The 23,319-nt window shown below is 44.7% G+C and overlaps 1 protein-coding gene across 1 annotated transcript in view; it reads right to left on the bottom strand.

Moving 5' to 3' along the window:
* vwa8 (von Willebrand factor A domain containing 8) overlaps positions 1–23,319 on the bottom strand; it is an 86,285-nt gene that overhangs the window by 31,907 nt on the left and 31,059 nt on the right. Inside the window, exons 20-36 of the mRNA XM_082967038.1 lie at positions 22,441–22,512; positions 21,479–21,555; positions 17,062–17,137; positions 14,541–14,676; positions 13,965–14,084; positions 13,230–13,435; positions 10,948–11,099; positions 7,642–7,750; positions 7,350–7,488; positions 6,967–7,154; positions 5,782–5,910; positions 5,480–5,544; positions 5,266–5,391; positions 2,418–2,527; positions 1,883–2,034; positions 530–734; positions 302–383 (exon numbers count right to left, since the gene is read on the bottom strand). Of these exons, the coding sequence (XP_082823164.1) occupies positions 302–383; positions 530–734; positions 1,883–2,034; positions 2,418–2,527; positions 5,266–5,391; positions 5,480–5,544; positions 5,782–5,910; positions 6,967–7,154; positions 7,350–7,488; positions 7,642–7,750; positions 10,948–11,099; positions 13,230–13,435; positions 13,965–14,084; positions 14,541–14,676; positions 17,062–17,137; positions 21,479–21,555; positions 22,441–22,512 (2,144 nt within the window). The remainder of the gene's footprint in view (positions 1–301; positions 384–529; positions 735–1,882; positions 2,035–2,417; positions 2,528–5,265; positions 5,392–5,479; positions 5,545–5,781; positions 5,911–6,966; positions 7,155–7,349; positions 7,489–7,641; positions 7,751–10,947; positions 11,100–13,229; positions 13,436–13,964; positions 14,085–14,540; positions 14,677–17,061; positions 17,138–21,478; positions 21,556–22,440; positions 22,513–23,319) is intronic.

The raw sequence follows: 23,319 nt of genomic DNA, 5'->3' as shown, positions 1-23,319 counted from the left end.
ACTCAAGAATGTAATTGCTGCCAACGGTGCTTCAACAAAGTACTGAGTAAAGGGTCTGAATACTTATGTAAATGTGATAATAGTTATTTTTTTGCAAACATTTTTAAAAACCTGTTTTTGCTTTGTCATTATGGGGCATTGCGTGTAGATTTAATCCATTTTAGAATAAAGCTGTAACCTAACAACATGTGGAAAAAGTCAAGGGGTCTGAATACTTTCCAAAGGCACTGTATGTGTACAGGGAGGTAGCGGCTATGTGTGGGTGGATTTGGGTTAGTGTGCTATCAGAGTCCAGATATACCTTGGGACAGGAATATACTTCAGCTTCTTAGAGTTCAGGTCAGTCACCTCCAGGTAGGCAGCGGTCATCGGGGGTGTGACGTCTGTGTGACACACACGTTAAAAACACCCACCCACGCACGCACGCACGCACAAACAAATGATTGAGTATCCCAGGTTAAGGGTACGAATAGGACTCGGTTGTCTCTACACCAAAGTCAGCTATGATATTGTACAGTGAGGCTCTGACCTGGGGGGAAGATATCTTTTAGGGGCACCTGTCCAGGTGGTAGGGCCCGGACCACCTGATTGGCCGACAGCAGACTGACACAGTTGGTCCGTTTGGCCACGCTGGACTTCAGCCCGCCCCGGGAGAACATTTGACCTCCCGAGTCCCCGCCCCTCATCTCTGATAGGTCCACGTCCCTCTTAAAGCTGTACACCTCATTAGGAGACTACAGTGCAGGGAGAGAGAAACAACAAAGCGATTCTAACTTCACACCTCTAATCAAAAGTCATGACATCTTTAATCAAATGTCATGATATCTCTTATTAAAAGGAATTACAGTTGAAGTCAGAAGTTTACATACACCTTAGCCAAAAACATTTAAACTCAGTTTTTCACAATTCCTGACATTTAATCCCAGTAAAAATTCCCTGTCTTAGGTCAGTTAGGATCACCACTTTATTTTAAGAATGTGAAATGTCAGAATAATAGTAGAGAGAATGATTTATTTCAGTTTTTATTTCTTTCATCACATTCCCAGTGGGTCAGAAGTTTACATACACTCAATTAGTATTTGGTAGCATTGCCTTTAAAATGTTTAACTTGGGTCAAATGTTTCAGGTAGCCTTCCACAAGCTTCCCACAATACGTTGGGTGAATTTTGGCCCATTCCTCCTAACAGAGCTGGTGTAACTGAGTCAGGTTTGTAGGCCTCCTTGCTCGCACAAGCTTTTTCAGTTCTGCCCACACATTTTCTATGGGATTGAGGTCAGGGATTTGTGATGGCCACTCCAATACCTTGACTTTGTTGTCCTTAAGCCATTTTGCCACAACTTTGGAAGTATGCTTGGAGTCATTGTCCATTTGGAAGACCCATTTGCGATGAAGCTTTAACTTCATGACTGATGTCTTGGGATGTTGCTTCAATATATCCACATAATTTTCCGTCCTCATGATGCCATCTATTTTGTGAAGTGCCCCAGTCCCTCCTGCAGCAAAGCATCCCCACAACATGATGCTGCCACCCCCGTGCTCCACGGTTGGGATGGTGTTCTTCGGCTTGCAAGCCTCCCCCTTTTTCTTCCAAACATCACGATGGTCATTATGGCCAAACTGTTCTATTTTTGTTTCATCAGACCAGAGGACATTTCTCCAAAAAGTACGATCTTTGTCCCCAAGTGCAGTTGCAAACCGTAGTCTGGCTTTTTTTTATGGCGGTTTTGGAGCAGTGGCTTCTTCCTTGCTGAGCGGCCTTTCAGGTTATGTCGATATAGGACTCGTTTTACTGTGGATATAGATACTTTTGTATCTCTCTAACCAAAAGTCTTGATAGCTATGATAAAAAAACGAATTGATCATTATACGCTGGTCTCTCACCATGAGGTCAGGGAAGCCCACTATGATGCGTGCGTAGGAGGAGGTGTCAGACAGGAGTCGGTTGGGAGAGACTATTTTCTGACCCAGGGCTGCACTCAGGTTCTCATTAGGCAGCTGGTCACTACCCACTGTCTGGGGTACACACATCGCATCTGAGAGACAGAGGGGGGGGGGGGGGGGGGGAGGGAGGAGGAAAGAGAGCGGGAGGGACAGAGAGAGAGGGAGAGAGGCAGGGGGGGAGAAAGAGAGAGGAAATGAGGGAAGCAGAGAGAGAGGAAAGGAGGGAGAGAGAGAGAGGGAAAGAGGTAGGGAGAAGGAGGGAGACATAGATATAGATTTATATGGGCAGGTGGGGGTAGATGGGGTAAGAAAGGGAGATGGGGTGGGTGAAGAAATAAGAAAAGCGAGAGGTAAGAGCGAGGGAGAGAGATGGGGAGGAGAAAGGAAGTTGAGGATGGGTATGGACATAGTGTCAGGGACATTAAATGACTCATGTCCTCACCTTATATGTTGAGTGCTCTGTTTGTTGTGTTACCTGAGCTGGCTCCATGGCCGGTGCTGACGCCGTCCTCACTGACGCTGTGTAGCTGACACACCCCAGAGTCTTCTGCTCCCATGTGCATGGGTTTGGTCAGCAGGAACTTCCTGTAAACAAAACACCCCCGGGCCCCCCCCCCCCCCCCCGATGAATGAGGATAGAAGAAGAGCAGAGGAGAAGAGAAGAAATGAGAAGAGAAGAGAGAAGAGGAAAGAAGAGAGGTGAATGAGGGAGAATAGAAGAGCAGAGTAAAGGAGAGGAGAAGAGTATTACATTTTTTTACCTTTATTTAACTTTTATTTAACTAGGCAAGTCAGTTAAGAACAAATTCTTATTTACAATGACGGCCTACCGGGGAACAGTGGGTTAACTGCCTTGTTCAGGGGCAGAACAACAGATTTTTACCTTGTCAGCTCGGGGATTCGATCCAGCAACCTTTTGGTTACTGGCCCAACGATCTAACCACTAGGCTACCTGCCGCCACAAAGGAGAGGAGCAGAGTAAAGGAGAGGAGAGGAGCAGAGTAAAGGAGAGGAGAGGAGCAGAGTAAAGGAGAGGAGAGGAGCAGAGTAAAGGAGAGGAGAGGAGCAGAGTAAAGGAGAGGAGAGGAGCAGAGTAAAGGAGAGGAGAGGAGCAGAGTAAAGGAGAGGAGAGGAGCAGAGTAAAGGAGAGGAGAAGAGGAGCAGAGTAAAGGAGAGGAGCAGAGTAAAGGAGAGGAGAGGAGCAGAGTAAAGGAGAGGAGAGGAGCAGAGTAAAGGAGAGGAGAGGAGCAGAGTAAAGGAGGAGAAGAGCAGAGTAAAGGAGAGGAGAGGAGCAGAGTAAAGGAGAGGAGAGGAGCAGAGTAAAGGAGAGGAGAAGAGTAGAGTAAAGGAGAGGAGCAGAGTAAAGGAGAGGAGAGGAGCAGAGTAAAGGAGAGGAGCAGAGTAAAGGAGAGGAGAGAAGCAGAGTAAAGGAGAGGAGAGGAGCAGAGTAAAGGAGAGGAGAGAGAGCAGAGTAAAGGAGAGGAGAAGAGCAGAGTAAAGGAGAGGAGAGAGCAGAGTAAGGAGAGGAGAGGAGCAGAGTAAAGGAGAGAGAGCAGAGTAAAGGAGGGGAGCAGAGTAAAGGAGAGGAGCAGAGTAAAGGAGAGGAGCAGAGTAAAGGAGGGGAGCAGAGTAAAGGAGAGGAGCAGAGTAAAGGAGAGGAGCAGAGTAAAGGAGGGGAGCAGAGTAAAGGAGGGGAGCAGAGTAAAGGAGGGGAGCAGAGTAAAGGAGAGGAGCAGAGTAAAGGAGAGGAGCAGAGTAAAGGAGGGGAGCAGAGTAAAGGAGGGGAGCAGAGTAAAGGAGAGGAGCAGAGTAAAGGAGAGGAGCAGAGTAAAGGAGAGGAGAGGAGCAGAGTAAAGGAGGGGAGCAGAGTAAAGGAGAGGAGCAGAGTAAAGGAGAGGAGCAGAGTAAAGGAGGGGAGCAGAGTAAAGGAGGGGAGCAGAGTAAAGGAGAGGAGCAGAGTAAAGGAGAGGAGCAGAGTAAAGGAGGGGAGCAGAGTAAAGGAGGGGAGCAGAGTAAAGGAGGGGAGCAGAGTAAAGGAGAGGAGCAGAGTAAAGGAGAGGAGCAGAGTAAAGGAGGGGAGCAGAGTAAAGGAGGGGAGCAGAGTAAAGGAGGGGAGCAGAGTAAAGGAGAGGAGCAGAGTAAAGGAGGGGAGCAGAGTAAAGGAGGGGAGCAGAGTAAAGGAGGGGAGCAGAGTAAAGGAGGGGAGCAGAGTAAAGGAGAGGCGAGTAGAGTAAAGGAGAGGAGCAGAGTAAAGGAGGGGAGCAGAGTAAAGGAGAGGAGCAGAGTAAAGGAGGAGAGCAGAGTAAAGGAGGGGAGCAGAGTAAAGGAGAGGAGCAGAGTAAAGGAGAGGAGCAGAGTAAAGGAGGGGAGCAGAGTAAAGGAGAGGAGCAGAGTAAAGGAGAGGAGCAGAGTAAAGGAGGGGAGCAGAGTAAAGGAGGGGAGCAGAGTAAAGGAGAGGAGCAGAGTAAAGGAGAGGAGCAGAGTAAAGGAGGGGAGCAGAGTAAAGGAGAGGAGCAGAGTAAAGGAGAGGAGCAGAGTAAAGGAGAGGAGCAGAGTAAAGGAGGGGAGCAGAGTAAAGGAGAGGAGCAGAGTAAAGGAGAGGAGCAGAGTAAAGGAGGGGAGCAGAGTAAAGGAGGGGAGCAGAGTAAAGGAGAGGAGCAGAGTAAAGGAGAGGAGCAGAGTAAAGGAGGGGAGCAGAGTAAAGGAGAGGAGCAGAGTAAAGGAGAGGAGCAGAGTAAAGGAGGGGAGCAGAGTAAAGGAGAGGAGCAGAGTAAAGGAGAGGAGCAGAGTAAAGGAGGGGAGCAGAGTAAAGGAGGGGAGCAGAGTAAAGGAGAGGAGCAGAGTAAAGGAGGGGAGCAGAGTAAAGGAGAGGAGCAGAGTAAAGGAGGGGAGCAGAGTAAAGGAGGGGAGCAGAGTAAAGGAGGGGAGCAGAGTAAAGGAGAGGAGCAGAGTAAAGGAGGGGAGCAGAGTAAAGGAGGGGAGCAGAGTAAAGGAGAGGAGCAGAGTAAAGGAGGGGAGCAGAGTAAAGGAGGGGAGCAGAGTAAAGGAGAGGAGCAGAGTAAAGGAGGGGAGCAGAGTAAAGGAGAGGAGCAGAGTAAAGGAGAGGAGCAGAGTAAAGGAGAGGAGCAGAGTAAAGGAGGGGAGCAGAGTAAAGGAGGGGAGCAGAGTAAAGGAGAGGAGCAGAGTAAAGGAGAGGAGCAGAGTAAAGGAGAGGAGCAGAGTAAAGGAGGGGAGCAGAGTAAAGGAGAGGAGCAGAGTAAAGGAGGGGAGCAGAGTAAAGGAGAGGAGCAGAGTAAAGGAGAGGCGAGTAGAGGATTAATTACTTGTTGGTGTTGCTCTCCACCAGTAGCCAGCGATCCTCTGCCACCAGAAACACCTTGCTGAGGTTGATGGGTAGGGAGATGGTGTGAACCCGGCCTTCCAGCACATCCAGCACATCCAACTGGTTACTACAGCAACACAGGAGGGACACACTTCACTTTACAGTTTCCAAAAAGCAAAGGGGAAGGAGGTAGCGTAGCAATGAGCTGAGCTTACCCGCCCTCCTTGAAGAACAGGAGCCAGTTCTTGTAGGCAAACTCCCGGCACATCTTATGACCTCCCTAAAAAAAACATTCTGGATTACATAGTGTACAGTACACAGGTGACAACCTGTTTTGTTGCCTCGAGTCATTGTTCTGCTAAAGAGAATATTCACAAAAAAACTTCTACGCATGTATGACATACTGTATCTTGTGTATGTGGCATATCATGTATGACTTTATCTTGTGGATTTTGTTGTACAAGTGGTATAAAGGAAGTGGTCAGATGGCCCAATGGCGTTTCAGTGGGTATGAGACCTGTGCCTCCTTGCTGCTGCTGCTGCTCCACCAATTGGAAGCTTTAGGGGCGGGCTGTTCTGGCTCCTGTGACAGAATGAGTCTCCTCACCGCTCCTGTTAATACGTCTAGATGTAATACTGTGTTACTCTGAGAGAGAGAGAGAGAGAGAGAGAGAGAGAGAGAGCAAGAGAGAGAGAGAGAGAGCAAGAGAGAGAGAGAGAGAGAGAGAGAGAGAGAGAGCAAGAGAGAGAGAGAGAGAGAGAGAGAGAGAGAGCACTTGGTTAGAAGGAGCAATTGGGGGAGAATCAGGCCACAGTGATCTGCAGGACTAAGCTGTGTTATGCAGGTAGGCTACACCTGGAAGGACCAAGGATTTTGTCTGTGGCACAGCTAGCACTGCGATGAGCGGTCTCCTCTTGACGGACATTAAAGCACCATAGATTCATTCCTCCCTTCACACCCCAGTCACCAGAGGGCGCCACTATCCAGTGTTAATCTTCCACTACAGTCAGTAGTCGCTGTGCATGCGCGTCTGCGTGCGTGTAAGAGGGTCTCGCTCAGCTAAGCCAAGGCTTTTATTCATGACGCACACTGCTAAATCTTCAGTTCACTTTTTATGGGGAAAGCCAAGGGGCAGGGGAACAGCTATCCCAGGACTAACCCTCCCTCTACCATACTGTAATAGCTTCCTTATGGCCTAGCTCTTTGAACTCTGATATATATATATAGATATATATATATATATATAGATATATAGATATAGATATATATATATATATATGTATAGAAACCAACTGTCACTCTTTGGGAGTTGGTGCTGGAGTGTGTGTGCGTGTGTGTATGCATGCATGCGTGTGTGTTCTGGCTAGCTGACAGTGTTCCATTAAAAACATTTCTTTCTTGTTTTATTTTTTCTCCCCTGAGAGAGCCTTGACCTCTGCATAACCTCTGTTATGATATCTGGAGTTCTATTTGTTTGGACAGGAGAAATTATATACTATCACTCACTTTCTCTCTCTCTCTCTCTTTCTGTTTTCCTGTCCTCTCCAAAACAAAGGCTATTTCTTCCCGCCTAATACGTAAAAGCTGTATAATAATCAGGGTTATGAAAGAGTGCACGGTATGTGCATATTTAGCCGTTTTAAGTCATCCCTCATAGTCTGGAGCTTTATGAGGTGGGTACGTCTCTGAGGTCTCCCCTACCTGTTCCTCATGTAGCACCACCTGTCCCTCCAGTGGGCTGCCCAGGGCAGCGACAGTCACGAAGGGCTGCCAGACTCCACTGATGGTCCTGGGGAAGACATCATACAGCTCCATACACTGGACTGTGTCTCCGCTCTCCTTCATCGCAAACAGGCACACCGGGTTACACGTAGCCATGTAGATGGCATCTGAAACAGGAAGTTAGTGTGTTAGTGTGTGGAGGAGGCAGGGGGCTGTTGTGTACTCTTGGTCTCTCGTTGCGTGCAGACACACTGGGTTACATGTAGCCGCATAGTTTGCGATGTGTGTGTGTGTGTGTGTGTGTGTGTGTGTGTGTGTGTGTGTTTAAATGCATGCGTGTGGCATGTGTATGTATCTCCTACCGTTGTTGGTGGTGACGTCACAGATGATGTTGACCTCGCTCATGGGGATCTGCCAGGTAGCTTTCTCTTCGGTGAAGCTCAGAGCTCTGGACTCCTGCCTCTCACAGGGGTAGCCCTGCACACGTAAAAACACTGGCCCCTACAAACGCAGTGCACAAAGTCAAGGACACAAATTGACAGCCCTGTCTAGAAACCTCTAGCCCCTATGCACTTCATAAACTGTGTGTGTGTGTTAGTACCTTTAAACTGTGTGTGTGTGTCAGTACCTTTAAATGTGTGTGTGTGTTAGTACCTTTATATCGATGGGGTGCGTCTCTGTAGGGCAGAGCAGTTTCCGCCGGGCGTTCCCCTCCTGGTTGGTGGTCCAGTAGCCAGACATCCTGACCTCTGGGAGGGGAAGCCTAGGAGGGAGGGGGAGAGGTCACTGGTCATTACCATGACAACCACACACAGCACTATCAGAAAGGTGCGAAGGACTCTTAGGATACATCTCAATGAAGCCCTATTCCCTAAAGCACAAATAGGGCTCTAGGACTGACTAAAACTAAGTGCACTACGTGAATATAGGGTAAGTGTTGTATCGTATGGGATTAAATTTACCCCTTTTTCTCCCCAAGTTCATGGTATCCAATTGGTAGTTAGTCTTGTCTCATCGCTGCAACTCCCGTACGGACTCGGGAGAGGCGAAGGTCAAGAGCCGTGCCTCTGAAACACAACCCAACCAGCCGCACTGCTTCTTGACACAATGCCCACTTAACCCGGAAGCCAGCCGCACCAATGTGTCAGAGGAAACACCGTACACCTGGCAACCATGTCCACAGGAGTCACTAGTGCACAAGGACATCCTTGCCGGCAAAACCCTCCCCTAACCCGGACGACAGTGGGACAATTGTGCGCCACCCCATGGGTCTCCCGGGCGAGGCCGGCTGCGACAGAGCCTGGACTCGAACCCAGAATCTCTAGTGGCACAGCTAGCACCGCGATGCATTGCCTTAGACCACTGCCCCAATCGTGAGGCCATATCGTATGGGATTTGAGTAAAAAGATATGGGGTGCATCTCAATCAAACGTTCATCGTCTTCTCTCCCTCAACTGCACTAATCTGAAAATACAGACTAGGGGATATCAATAAGTTTTGCGTTTTGTGTGGGCTGTGAATAAATAGCATTTTGTGTGGTCTGTGTATAAATACTGTGTGTGTGTGTGTGTGTATCTGGGTGTGTATCTGGCTGACCTCCCTTGTTGCGTCTGTCCAGATCTTCTATGGAAACCCACACATTCCCATGACTCACTGCTGGGTTTAGGCCACCGGCCACGGTGTAATAGGTCGCAGGTGGGATGCAAGAAACAACACCACAATATACCAAACCACCAGGAACTGTCCAACTCAATAGAAATCACCCTAAAAATTGAAGTTCTGAACGCATTATACAACGTGTCTAGTAAGTGTTTGTCCCAATTTGGACTGCTCGAGTTCAAAGAGTAGAGATATTTACTTTGATACAACTGGGCAAAAAAGATTGTGGAAGGTTATTCCGTGTATTGGTTAAATCCCATTTTAGATTGTGACCAAAGCATTTCTATTTAATAAATATGGGAAATTGAATACGACAACGCGGTACACACCAGGGTTGGGCTCAATAACATTTTGGAATTGACTCCCATTCAACTCATGAATATAAAGTGGAATTGAATTAGCCCCACCCCACAGGATGCAGAACTTGAATGATAGGAAGTAGAATTGAATTCAGTGCAATTCAAAGAAATTTCACTCAGTCATAGAACATGAGTTTCATTGAATCGGACAGGTCACACTTCCAGATACCAAAGAATATATCACTTTTCTCTGGAAACAATGTTCATTTACTCTTTTAACCTTAGTGCTTAGAATAGCCTATTATATTTCCACCAACCATTTAATTTTTTTGGCTTCTTTTTGAAGGCCTCAGGGTCAACTTGAGTGTCAAACTAATGCATTCTGGAAAGTGTTTAATGAAATATATTAACTTTGAATATTTGCATACAGGTTTTGTTTCCCTTGATCATTAATTTTAAGAGTTTGTCCTGAAAATCAATTGTTTCAACAATATTTTAAATGCATGTATATAACATGTTTGATGTTTTATGTACAATATGTATATTTGTATATACACCTAAAATAGAATGAGGCATTTGAATTTCACCAAATGAAATGATATTTCATTTAATTCAAATTGAAATTCTGTATACTGTTTACTTCAATTAAATTTAATTTACAATTCAAGAACTGAATATGAATTAAATGCATTCTCAATTCAATTCTGAATTGAATCCAACCCTGGTGCCTGCTGTGTTAAGTTGCCATGCTAGGAATCAGGTTGCCTTACAGTACCTGTAGACAGCCATAGTAATAGCACATCTAACCTAGTCTATTAAACATAATCATATCATACCAATCTAGACTCATAAAGACTCATCATGGAAGGAAAATACTTGTTTCTTCCCTGTTTGGCCCTCAAGATTCTTCTACTTGAGGATTATAAAAGAACACTTCACAAAAACAGGGTTTATAATGAAAAACAGGAGACAGAAGAAACAAATATTTTCCTTTATTAAAACCTATACATTTATGATGAGGTGGAATATAATCTTAAATTAATCCTTACCTGTCTTTCTAGTGAAATTAGGAAATACTTCATTTAATCGGAATAGAGGAATATTGAGACGGTAAAAACAGCATACATTCATACCTAAAACATTCGAATATATAAAAAAGGCGAAGTAACACACACAACTGTCCAACCATATATCTAGATACATAACAGTATATACATACTGTATAACAAACCATATATCTAGATACATAACAGTATATACATACTGTATAACCAACCGTATAGGTAGATACATAACAGTATATACATACTGTATAACCAACCGTATAGGTAGATACATAACAGTATATACATACTGTATAACCAACCGTATAGGTAGATACATAACAGTATATACATACTGTATAAGCAACCGTATAGGTAGATACATAACAGTATATACATACTGTATAACCAACCGTATAGGTAGATACATAACAGTATATACATACTGTATAACCAACCATCAACGGTGGCCAGTAGTGAGTGGTTATGCTTGCGAGGCACAGTAGACAGTTACTAATCTACGATAGCAGACTCGTGTGTAGGGAAAAGTAAACGGACTGTCCATGCTATCCTCACTGACCTGGGGGAGGTACACTGTCAGTACATGGTCATGTCTAAGGGGGGGGGGGGTATTAATCGTATTAAACAGCTAGCAGCAAGTGGCTTGTCCAATTAGTGTCTTTTTAGTGGCCTATTGAACAAGCCTCACCGTAGCCCCTCTCTAGCAAGGCACACTGATTGTGTCACAGTCAGAGTGTTTGACCACGACTCAGTGCCCAGCTCATGTGACCGTACACACTTCTTTCTGTCCTCTCTCCCTCTTTCTATGTGTCTGTTCCGGCTCAGGGTGCCAGTGTATGCTAGAGGCCAGGGTGTGTGTGTGTGTGTGTGTGTGTGTGTGTGTGTGTGTGTGTGTGTGTGTACGGTTGGTGATTCCCCGGTGGTCACGGTGGTCTTACTCCTTGGCCAGGTGGACGCTGCTGGGCTTGGCGCCGATGGGAATGCCGTGCTTGTGCAGCGCTTCGATCAGTACCTCCCGCGTGTCCTTGTTGTACGAGTCAAAGTCAAAGACGTTTCGCACCACGTTGGCCAAACCCTCATCTGGGAATCTCTGTACGGTGAGTGACAGGGGGAGAGAAAGAAGGGGGAGAGCAATGGAGAGAGAGAGAGAGTAAACACCCAGCAGTAGTGGAAGTGTAACCAGCAGGGTCAGTGTGAGGACAATACACAGCTCATCCCTCTCTTCTTACCTCCCTACTTTCCCTGCTAACTACACTAACTTCACTTTCTGTGTTGCCATGGGGATGTACTGAAAATCACGCAAGCGCGCATGCACACTCCTCTCTGCCCCGATGATTAATGATACGAGAGGTAAAAATAGAAGCATGTCATATGGAGCAGCTGTCTGGATGAGGGAGATGGTTAGTCAATGTAAACATACTGTGATGTACCAAAATAGCCTCTCTGAGCGTTCTACTCTCTCACCCCCCACCACTCCACGCATCAGGCCACTGGACAAGCTTGGCCTATACGGTGAGTTCTGAAAGTATTCAGACCCCGTCACCTTTTCCACATTTTGTTACCTTACAGCCATATTCGAAAATGGACTAAATAAAAAAAATTGTCCTCATCAACCTATACACGATACCCCATAATGACAAAGCGAAAACAGGTTTTTAGAAATTGTTGCAAACGTATTAAGAATAAAAAAACAGAAATACCTTGTTTACATAAGTATTCAGACTCTTTACTATGAGACTTGAAATTGAGCTCAGCTGCATCCTGTTTCCATTGATCATCCTTGAGATGTTTCTACAACTTGATTGGAGTCCACCTGTGGTAAATTCAATTGATTGGACCTGTTTTGGAAAGGCACACACCTGTCTATATAAGGTCCCACAGTTGACAGTCCATGTCCTAGCAAAAACCAAGCCATGTGGTTGAAGGAATTGTCCGTAGAGCTCCGAGACAGGATTGTGTCGAGGCACAGATCTGGGGAAGGGTACCAACACATTTCTGTAGCATTGAAGGTCAAAGAACACAGAGGCATCCATCATTATTAAATGGAAAATGTTTGGAACCACCAAGACTCTTTGAAGAGCTGGGAGAAGGGCCTTTGTCAGGGAAGGCGTTCCCAAAAGGCACCTAAAGAACTCTCCGACCATGAGAAACAAGATTCTCTGGTTTGATTAAACCAAGATTGAACTCTTTGGCCTGAATGCCAAGCGCCACGTCTGGAGGAAACCTGGCACCATCCCCATGTTGAAGCATGGTGGTGGCAGCATCATGCTGTAGGGATGTTTTTCAGCGGCAGGGACTGGGAGACTAGTCAGGATCGAGGCAAAGATGAATGGAGCAAAGCACAGAGAGATCCTTGATGAAAACCTGATCCAGAGAGCTCAGGTCTTCAGACTGGGTCAAAGGTTCACCCTCCAACAGGACAACGACCCTAAGCACACAGCCAAGACAACGCAGGAGTGGCTTCGGGACAAGTCTCTGAATGTCCTCGAGTGGCCCAGCCAGAGCCCGGACTTAAACCCGATTGAACATCTCTGGAGAGACCTGAAAATAGCTGTGCAGCGACGCTCCCCATCCAACCTGACAGAGATTTAGAGGATCTGCAGAGAACAATGGGAGAAACTCCCCAAACGCAGGTGTGCCAAGCTTGTAGCGTCATACCCAAGAAGACTCGAGGCTGTAATCGCTGCCAAAGGTGCTTCAACAAAGTACTGAGTAAAGGGTCTGATTACTTATGTAAATTAGATATTTCAGTTAAAAATATATATTAATATGCAAACATTTCCAAAAACCTATTTTAGCTTTGTCATTATGGGGTATTGTGTGTAGAGAGAGAAATGTTTTTTTTTTTAAATCAATTTTAGAATAAGGCTGTAATGTGACAAAATGTGGAAAAAGTCAAGGGGTCTGAATACTTTCTGTATACAGTATATGCCGGTCTCTTTAGTGTACGCATGCATGTCTCTCTCCAGGCAGGCTGAGGTCATGGAAGTGGGAGTTATCCGGCGGTGGGTAACATGGTCACTCAGACACAAGGACACCCTTAGGACATCCCCCCCATGAATTAAACACTACATTATTAACTATTCATAAAATAACTCTGTGACCCGCTAAAGCATCAAACCACTGTTCTGCCACGAGTATATGTGTGTGTGTGTATGTGTATGTGTATGTGTATGTGTGTGTGTGTGTGTGTGTGTGTGTGTATGTGTCTGTAACATACCTGCAGATGTTTGACTATATTGACCACCTCCCTGGTGGAGTATGGGTAGGTGATGGTGCCCTGGTCTGCCATGGCACGTAGCTCTCCAAAGGCTGCCACCAGCTTGTGCAGGGTGGCGTCGGGAACCGCTGGCCCGTACTGCTTCAGCATGGCAAACTCCGCTTGCGGCTTGGGGTTGTCCACCGCGTGGCAGCTAAAGATGTCACCTGTAATATGGTTATGTCAACATGTGTCAACATGCCGTATAAGTGACCGTGACATAGCTGATGAGAACATCAATTTGGTGTTTTATTTTTTAACCAGGCAATTCGTAAATGCTTGTGTGCTACTTATGAACGTGTTATGTATGGCTTATGAATGTGTTTTCAAGTCCTTTATGTAGAGACCGTTCGACTAAAGTGTTGCCGCTCTTTAAGGAATACTTTGGGATTTTGGCAATGAGGCCGTTAATCTGCTTCCCCATAGTCAGATGAACTCGTGGATACCATGTTTATGTCTCTGCGAGCAGTTTGAAGGAAGTTGCTAACTAGCGCTAATGCAGCGACTAGCATGCTAGTAGATACTCAGACTTCCAGCCATTGCACTAACAATAGTTAGCATTGGCTCACGAAACTACCGCTAAATTCAGTCATACTGGACACAGAGACATACAAATGCTATCCACTATGGCTTATGAATGTGTTATGAAGTCCTTATGTAGGTACATAAAGTGTTACTGCAAAAGCTGAGCCTTACCCAGTGAGCCAAAGAAGTCGTTTCCCAAGAAGGGGAAACCAGGTCTGTTAGCCAGGACCAGCATCCTAAAGTCTGGGTGCATGGCTATGGTGTTAGGTCTCCTCTCTGCTTCTAATGGGTCTAATGAGGACACAACACACTGTAAGTACAAAACACACATGCACACTCACACATACACGCACTCGCATACTACTCTCTTCAGCCAGAACAAAGAGTGGTTTAGGCAGGTGACAAAGAAGTGTCCCAGGTACTGTTCAGAGACAGGGGGGGGGGGGGGGGATTATTTAAGGGATAAATAGAAGATAGAATGACAACAAAGATAAACAGATCTATGATATACAATCCAGGGCCATCCAAGCCACTCACAGGGGTGAGCATAAAAGCCTTTATGGACAGGTACCAGTAGACTCAGAGTCGTAGGCTGTTTACGCTTGGTTTTACTTTCCACTTCTAACTAAACGTACCTAATAGACTGTCACTATGCTGAATAGTCTAGCCTCACAGAGGAATGTAAACAATACTGTGTTTGTGTGTCTGGCAGTCCATGTGAGAGTGTGTGTGTGTGTGTGTGTGTACCAGAGACGATCCTGCGTCCGTCTGCGAGGATCATCTCTCCACTCTCCACCAGGGTCTTCAGTATACAGGTGACGTTAGTGGGGGCTTTGTCTGCCTCGTCTATCACTAGGATGTGGCCCATCTTCACAGCTTTCACCTACACACAGAGTGTGTAAATACCATAATTGAGTGTTAAAGGGAGTAGGAGAGAGAGAGAGATGGAGGAGAGTAAGAGAGAGAGATGGAGAGCAACACTTAACAAAACCCAGAAACACAAGATTGAAATGAACAAGTGATCTAGCCCCAAGAGTAAAATGTTCACAGCTGGAGGTGAATAACTAGAACGCATACATCGACTATTACCGGAGTGAGGTCAAAGGTCAGAGAAAGATGGGAATGCTACCAAACATTGGAGGAGAAAAAAAAGACGTCAGCTGAATACTTAACCCGTGTAAAAGACGCCAAACAAATAAAAACCTGAACCAAATACAGAAGTAGTGATCATAGACTGGCAACTGACAGGACACCATCAAAAAACATGGCTGAACAGAGAGGACAGACTATGTCATCACCGTGGGCCAAGAGAGATAGAAATTGAAGAACACTTTCTAATCACCTGCCCCAAATATATATTCATTAAGGAGTCCTTCTTCCCCAAATTCAAAATGAAAAGTTCTACATTCACAGTAACAATCAAACAAAAATAAACGGTATACTTTTTGGGGAAAGGTCTGATTATAGAGTTGGCAGCACAGTATGTCACAGCTTGCCACAAGCTAAAGGGGGAAACATTAAATGTATTCTTTTCTCCGTGTATTATAAGTAATAGACAATATAAGTACCACCTTCATTAAATCATTATTTTTTTAAATAGTTTAATTAGATTCTGATCGTTGAACATTATAACATTTCTGTGTTGGATATTTATTTGTGACATGAAAATAGAGGTCTTTGGCCATGCACACCAGTGGTGGGTTTGGAGACAAAAAACAAAAGCATATGCAGAAAAGTACCTCATATTTACGGTAAAATATGGTGGTGCATCTTTGATGTTACTGGGCTATTTTGCTTCCACTGGTCCTGTGGTCCTTGTTAAGGTCAACGGCATCGTGAACTTTACCAAGTACCAGAACATTTTAGCCAAAAACACTTGGCCGCAAGTGGATCTTCCAGCAAGACAATAACCACAAGCACAAATCAAAATCCATAAAGACAATGGTTAGATGACCACAAAATCTACATTTTGCAATGGCCAGCTGAGTCTCAGGACTTGAACCCCATTGAAAACCTGTGGTTTGAAGTGAAGAGGCCAGTCCATAAGAGCAGACGAAGGATATCAAGGATCTGGAAAGATTCTGCATGGAGGTACAGTCTAAAATCCCTCCCAACATGTTCTCCAATCTCATAAAACATTTTAGAAAAAGGCTCAGTGTCATTATTCTCACAAGGGTAGGGTGCTGGAGTACTGAAAACAGGTGTGTCAAAATATGTTATTTTACTGTAATTACTACTTTTTAAACAAAATCTGCTACTCTGAGAGATTGCATAAGTATAAAAGTGTACTAAGTGTACTGAATGTATAATATAATATACTGAGTGTACTGAATGTATAATATACTGAGCGTATTGAATATATAATATAATACACTGAGTGTACTGAATGTATAATATACTGAGTGTCCTGAATGTATAATATAATATACTGAGTGCCCTGAATGTATAATATAATACACTGAGTGTATAATATAATAGACTGAGTGTACTGAATGTATAATAATACACTGAGTGTACTGAATGTATAATATAATACATTGAGTGTACTGAATGTATAATATAATACACTGAGTGTACTGAACGTATAATATAATATACTGAGTGTACAAAACAATAAGAACAGCTTCCTAACAGAGTTGCACTACCCCCCATTTGCCCTGAGAAGAGCCTCAAGTCGTCGGGGCATGGACTCTGGCCCATGTTGACTCCAATGCTTTCCACAGTTGTGTCAAGCATTGGCTCAATGTCCTTTGGGTGGTGGACCATTCTTGATACACATGGGAAACTGTTGAGCGTGAAAAACCCAGCAGCATTGCAGTTCTTGACACAAACCTTTTCACCTGGCACCTACAACCATACCCCGTTCAAAGGCACTTCAAATATTTTGTCTTGCCCATTCACCCTCTGAATGGTACACATACACAATCCATGTCTCAGCTGTCTCAAGGCTTGAAAATCCTTCTTTAACCTGTCTCCTCCCCTTCATCTACACTGATTGAAGTGGATTTAACAAGTGACATCAATAAGCGATCATAACTTTCACCTGGATTCACCTGGTCAGTCTGTCATGGAAACAGCAGGTGTTCCTAATGTTTTGTATACTCAGTGTATATGCAGTATATACACACTGCTTTCCTTTAGTATTATAGCTACTATTCTTACTGTTGTCACTGTTGTTTTTGTATCACTTCGCTTGGGCAACATTGACCTTGGCATTCATGCAATTAAAGCATAGTGAATTTGAGAGAGAGAGAGAAGTCATACTGACCAGCGGTGAGTCCTCGTATATGATAATTCCATCTCTAACAGAAGGCTGTAGGGTCAGGGTCTGAACTGTAGTGTCCCTGGAAAGGGGAGAGGGTGGAAGGGCGGGTTACACACTTTACAGTCAATAACAAAACGTACAAGAGATGGAACGGTTCGCCCCATCCAGGCCACATTCCATTTAAGATCAAAAAATACACGAGTCTGCTCCCTGTCAATGTGTGACCTATACAGCATGCCCCGGTTTTTCTGTTCGATGGACAGGCTGCTTCTCAATCATCTTTTCGAGACACCGCTCAGTGGACGTACCCACACACACACACACACACACACACACACACACACACACACACACACACACACACACACACACACACACACACACACACACACACACACACACACACACACACACACACACACACACCCCGCAAACATACACCCATGCCAACACCCACACACTCATCTCAGTACACTTCATGACAGGCTGCCTCCCCAAAGCCATGATTTTGGTCTAAAATTAGCTAGCGCTAACCAGGCCACACACACAGCTATAGTAGCTAACTAGGTCACATCTACACGCAGCCCTGTCCCTGTCCGCTTCCGTCTTTCAGACGACTTTCACCAGGCAACCTCCACTTTCTCTCAGTAATTACAGAGACACTCCACGAGGGCAGGAATCTGACATGACAATGGAACGTACACGTAAACTGCTGTTTTTTCTCCCCACCTCACTCATGTAAGACAGAAGGGTAAAAAAAAAAACCTAGCCTACAGTCAAGTTGCTCTGCAAAGCACAGGAGTGGGAGCTCAGGAGCTTCAAAAGGAAAGCCATCAACTGAACGCCTGTCTCTCCCCTGGGAACTGAAGTCTGGCTTGATGGCTGCATCTTATCTCTAGACTAGGCTATTGTGTGATTGCTGCTGTCCAGTCAAGCAGAATGATTACTAGGGGACCACTGACATTATTGTCTATCTGTCTGACTGTCCCAGTGCTATATAATAGACTGATCCTTTGACTGTCACACACCTATGGATGTTTTCACATGGTGAGCATAGTGAGACCGGTCTCCTGTCTCTTTGTAATTGAGAGTGCAGTGCTTGCTCCTCTCTCTGTGTGTGTGTGTGTGTGTGTGTGTGTGTGTGTGTGTGTGTGTGTGTGTGTGTGTGTGTGTGTGTGTGTGTGTGTGTGTGTGTGTGTGTATATTCTTTGACACGTGCATGTGTCCTGTCTATACCCCTGCCAGGTAAACTACAATCCTATTCAGAGCCTCTGTTGAAACAGCCGTTCTACAAGTGTGTCTGCATTAACAACCATGTTGTAGGTAGTCCAACACTGAAGCTACCGCAACCTGATTTTCAGAATCCTTTTAAAAAACGGCAGGTTTCTTCATGTTATCACGCGGTGTGGACCTAAATGCTCTCGTTCTCAATACATAAATGGTGAATGTGTTATTCTCCCAAGGATCATTCTGTTGTGAAGACTCTACTTATGATTAACGTGTTATGCGGTTGTTTTATCTTCCTTACCTCGATGCACTTATTGTCATTCAGATTGGATACAAGTGTTTGCTTACCCCATCAGGGCAACCTTGTTTGGTATATTTTCCATGTTGAACCACCTGAAGGCTATACTTGGCATGAACGCACATCTCTAACTTACATCAATAACTAATATCAATGTGTGTGGTCTGAAATCAGGCCAGCCGTAACCAATGCTCCGTTTCTTTGTTCTGTTTCTATCAAGGTGACGTAGCGGGCTAATTATAGAAGCCCCTGAGAAGCACTTGTGCATATTGAAGATGTGAATGCTCATCCCCACAATCTTTTCACGTGTCTATTGTCAAAGGATAAAGCTAAGAACATTTACAACTTCCTCGGTAAGAGCACTATAACAATAGGGAAGAAAATGAAACGTATTCTACAAGAAACAATATCACTCCCTAACAAGCAACCTTATGAAACAATCTTTCATATGATAGGGAAGATATACAAAACCTTGCAGAGAGCATATCCAGCTTCCAATCTCTTAGAAAAATATATAAATATTTGAACCAAAACTTAAAAAGAACTGATGTTGGCCCAAGATGGAGGGAGAGCATAACTAATGAAATGACAGCTAACGAAAATGTACACTTAATCCAGTGTAAACAGTGCATTCGGAAAGTATTCAGACCCCTCGACGTTTTCCACGTTACAGACTTATTTTAAAATGGATTCAATTGTTTTTTCCCTCAATCTACACACAATACCCCATAATGACGAATTAAAAACAGGTTTTTCGAATTTTTTCAAATGTATTAAGAATAAAAAACGGAAATATTACAATTACATAAGTATTCAGACCATTTACTCAAAACTTTGTTGAAGCACCTTTGGAAGCGATTACAGCCTCGAGTCTTTTTGGGTATGACGCTACAAGCTTGGCACACCTGTATTTGGGGAGTTTCTCCCATTCTTCTCTGCAGATCCTCTCAAGCTCTGTCAGGTTGGATGGGGAGCGTCGCTGCACAGCTATTTTCAGGTCTCGCTGGAGATGTTCAATCGGGTTCAAGTCCGGGCTCTGGCTGGGCCACTCAAGGACATTCAGAGACTTGTCCCGAAGTCACTCCTGCGTTGTCTTGGCTGTGTGCTTAGGGTCGTTGTCCTGTTGGAGGGTGAACCTTTGCCTCAGTCTGAGGTCCTGAGAACTCTGGAGCAGGTTTCATCAAGGATCTCTCTGTACTTTTTTCTGTTCATCTTTGCCTCGATCCTGACTAGTCTCCCAATCCCTGCCACTGAAAAACATCCCCACAGCATGATGCTTGCGCCACCATGCTTCACCGTATAGATGGTGCCAGGTTTCCTCCAGACGTGACGCTTGGCATTCAGGCCAAAGAGTTCAATCTTGGTTTCATCTTACCAGAGAATCTTGTTTCTCATGGTCTGAGAGTCTTTAGGTGCCTTTGGCAAACTCTAAGCCACACTGCCATAAAGGCCCGATTGGTGGAGTGCTGCAGAGATGGTTGTCCTTCTGGAAGGTTCTCCCATCTCTACAGTGGAACTCTGGAGCACTGTCAGAGTGACCATTGTGTTATTGGTCACCTCCCTGAGAAAGGCCCTTCTCCCCCGATTGCTCAGTTTGGCCGGGCGGCCAGCTCTAGGAAGAGTCTTGGTGGTTCCAAACTTCTTCCATTTAAGAATGATGGAGGCCACTGTGTTCTTGGGGACCTTCAATGCTGCAGAAATGTTTTGGTACCCTTCCCCAGATCTGTGCCTCGACACGATCCTGTCTCGGAGCTCTACTGACAATCCCTTCGACCTCATGGCTTGGTTTTTGCTCTGACATGCACTGTCAACTGTGGGAGGTTGTAACGTAACAAAATGTGGTAAGTGAAGGGGTCTGAATACTTTCCAAATGCACTGTATAGCATTTATTATACAAGATTTTTTTTAAATCACAAATTGTACAGCATAACGGCAGAGTCATGACTTAGGTGTAAAACGAACAAGTCATGGGCAAAGCTAGAAAGTTGGCAGTCAGAAGTATTACAATGTAAACTTACTTTTAATCCGTCTGTCTGCATATTTCAAGATATGGCATATGGGGGTGTAGGGAGATACCCAATGGGGAGGACGATTCTCTTCTCATCTTGAAAAAACATATACTAAAAACGTGGAAATCAAACAATCCGCCATCATTAACAAAATGGAAAAATCGAATGATTGTGGCAAAAAAGAATGTAGGCACTAGGGATGTGAGCATGTGGGTTCTGGGCAGATGAGAGTCATTGTTTGTATGGGTCTGTAAGTTGTGGTTCATATGTATATGTTTGTATCTGTAGAGAAAAACATTTAAAAAGGAAAAAAATCGAAATATATTTTTTTTAAAGAAAGGGGGAAAAAAGAGAGAACACCTATATGGGTGTGTGTTCTATCTAACAGCTTTATTGCAGTCCCACTGGCCTGAACACTGCTGTCCTGATTTCTCCGGGACCAAAAAAGTCTGCAACACCCTCAGATAGAGTCAGAGCCAAGGGAGAGCAGCGACAGAGAGTGCTACCCACACTCTGCTTTTCACAGACACCCTTTTCTCAAGTTGTTAAAAAGAAATAAATGACTTGTTTGTCACATATACAAGACAAGTGGTATTCAGCTGTGGAAAACACTCCCGCTATTTAAGATGGGAATCTTATTTACCTGGTTGTTATGCTAAAAACAGAAATGTTGGGTGATTCAATTGTGCGCAAATGCACTCAATTTGACATGACACGACCACATCGGTGTCAGCTAAAACTCCATGATGGTCCATTAGAAAAGGGATGCAGTTTACAGATGGCAAGAATATACCCACACTCGAAAACAATCCTGGATAGTGGGATACGGTCGTCTTACCCCGCCAAACACACGCTGGTACACACACTCTGACCTTTAACCTCTCACCTGTGGAGCTGCAGGTATTCCCTGGGCCTGTTGAGAAGATGGAGGAACCTGTCCACAATCTTATTCTTTCCCACTCCCTGTGAGTACGCACACAAATATTGTATTCAATATACAGTATAATATTAAGGCAATAAAGTCAACACATATTTCATGTATAAAGTGCCCGAAATAATGTACGTTTCATCATTCTCAATACAGGACTCAGTTCATTTCTCTTCACACACTTCCAAGGGAACTCATCTAAAGAGGAGTATTTCACATCCAGTCATTGTTAAAGAACATCCCTGTCACAACTCCTAACCATCAGTCTTGCAGTTGACTCCAACATGTCTAAAATATCCGTTGAGGCCCAGAGCGTGTGCTGTGTGTGTCTGTGAGATGGCTCCGTTCCCAAAGCTCGCCCACTCCTTCCCTCCCTCCCCTAACACCCTAGGGCCCTGCAGAGGGCACATGATGTCCACTACGGAGGAAGCGTGGGCGGCGGATGGAGTGTCCACGCTGACAGAGCTGAAGGGCGGAGGATGGATGGCCCATGGGGACAGACAGAGACTGGGTCATAAAGTCCCTGTAATCAGTCACCCACAGCTGTCTACTGTGACCTACTTCACAGTGACCTGTGATCAAAACTGTTTCAGAGTAGGAATGTTGATTTAAGATCAGTTTTTCCTTCAGATCATAATGAATGAGATTACCCAGACAGGGCGGACCTTTCAAATACAGGCCCAGCACTGTATTAAAATTGGCTCTATATGCAACTCTATGCAGTTCTCTTCACGGCTGTCAATGGACCTAACTGAGTTTGGCTATGGCTATCGATTGGTTTTAATTGATCGCTCAATAAAGTGATTCCCTAATGATGGGTCAGGAGCCAACTGCTCTCTTTGGATTGCAGCGAAAGCCATTTTTAAATGGCCATTTCAATCATGCAAAAGCTGTGATTGGTCTTTGGCCCTGTAACTCACCTGATTTCCTACCAATAGGAGGTGCTCTCCCAGCAGGAAGTCTTTCAGCATGTCCTCCATCACCATCATATGCTGTAGAGGGAGAGAGAGACCGTTTAAGTTTATAATGAATCCAGGGTAAATTATGTTACATTTGTTTAGTAGTTTGATTGACAGTTCAAGACATTAGTAGGGGTGAGGTGTTCAGTAGTTTGATTGACAGTTCAAGATATTAGTAGGGTGAGGTGTTCAGTAGTTTGATTGACAGTTCAAGACACTAGGTAGTAGGGGTGAGGTGTCCTCCAATGAACTGGCCTCATTTAAACACTGCTTTCCTTCAATCTCTCAAAAAAGGACAGAAAGCAGGTTCTTCAGAAGTGGGGCAGGCAGGAACATCATCTCTCACTCTCTTCTTTCCATCCCTCTCTCTTTCTCACTCAATTCAATTCAATTCAATTCGCTTTATTGGCATGACGTAACAATATACATATTGCCAAAGCTTATTTTGGATATTTACAATATAAAAATAAATAAAAAATGAGAATCAAAAATTGTCAACGGGACAACAGTAACAACAATAACCAAGGGTCAAAATAACCATACATTCAACAATAACAATAGCCATATAGTAGAGTACATGTGCAGGTTGATTGGTCTGTCAGACACTGTCCCTCAACTTATGGCAGGCAGCAATGTAGTGCACTGCTAACCCACTCTTTCTCAGCGCTGTCACAGCAGGAAAAAAGTAGAAGAAAGAAGGGAGTGAGAGAGAGGGAGGCGTGAGAGGAGAGATGAAAAACAGATATAGAGCAAGAGCAAGAGACGACAGAGACATGAGAGAGAACCGACAAAGAGCTAGAGAGGAGAGAGAGAGAGCGAGAGAGAGGAGAGAACCGACAA

Source organism: Salmo salar, chromosome 21 (assembly GCF_965601325.2).
Source record: "Salmo salar chromosome 21, fSalSal1, whole genome shotgun sequence".
In the NCBI taxonomy this organism is placed as follows: Eukaryota; Metazoa; Chordata; class Actinopteri; order Salmoniformes; family Salmonidae; genus Salmo; species Salmo salar.
Note: the sequence above shows the minus strand (reverse complement) of the source record. Positions and strands in the feature narration are given on the sequence as shown.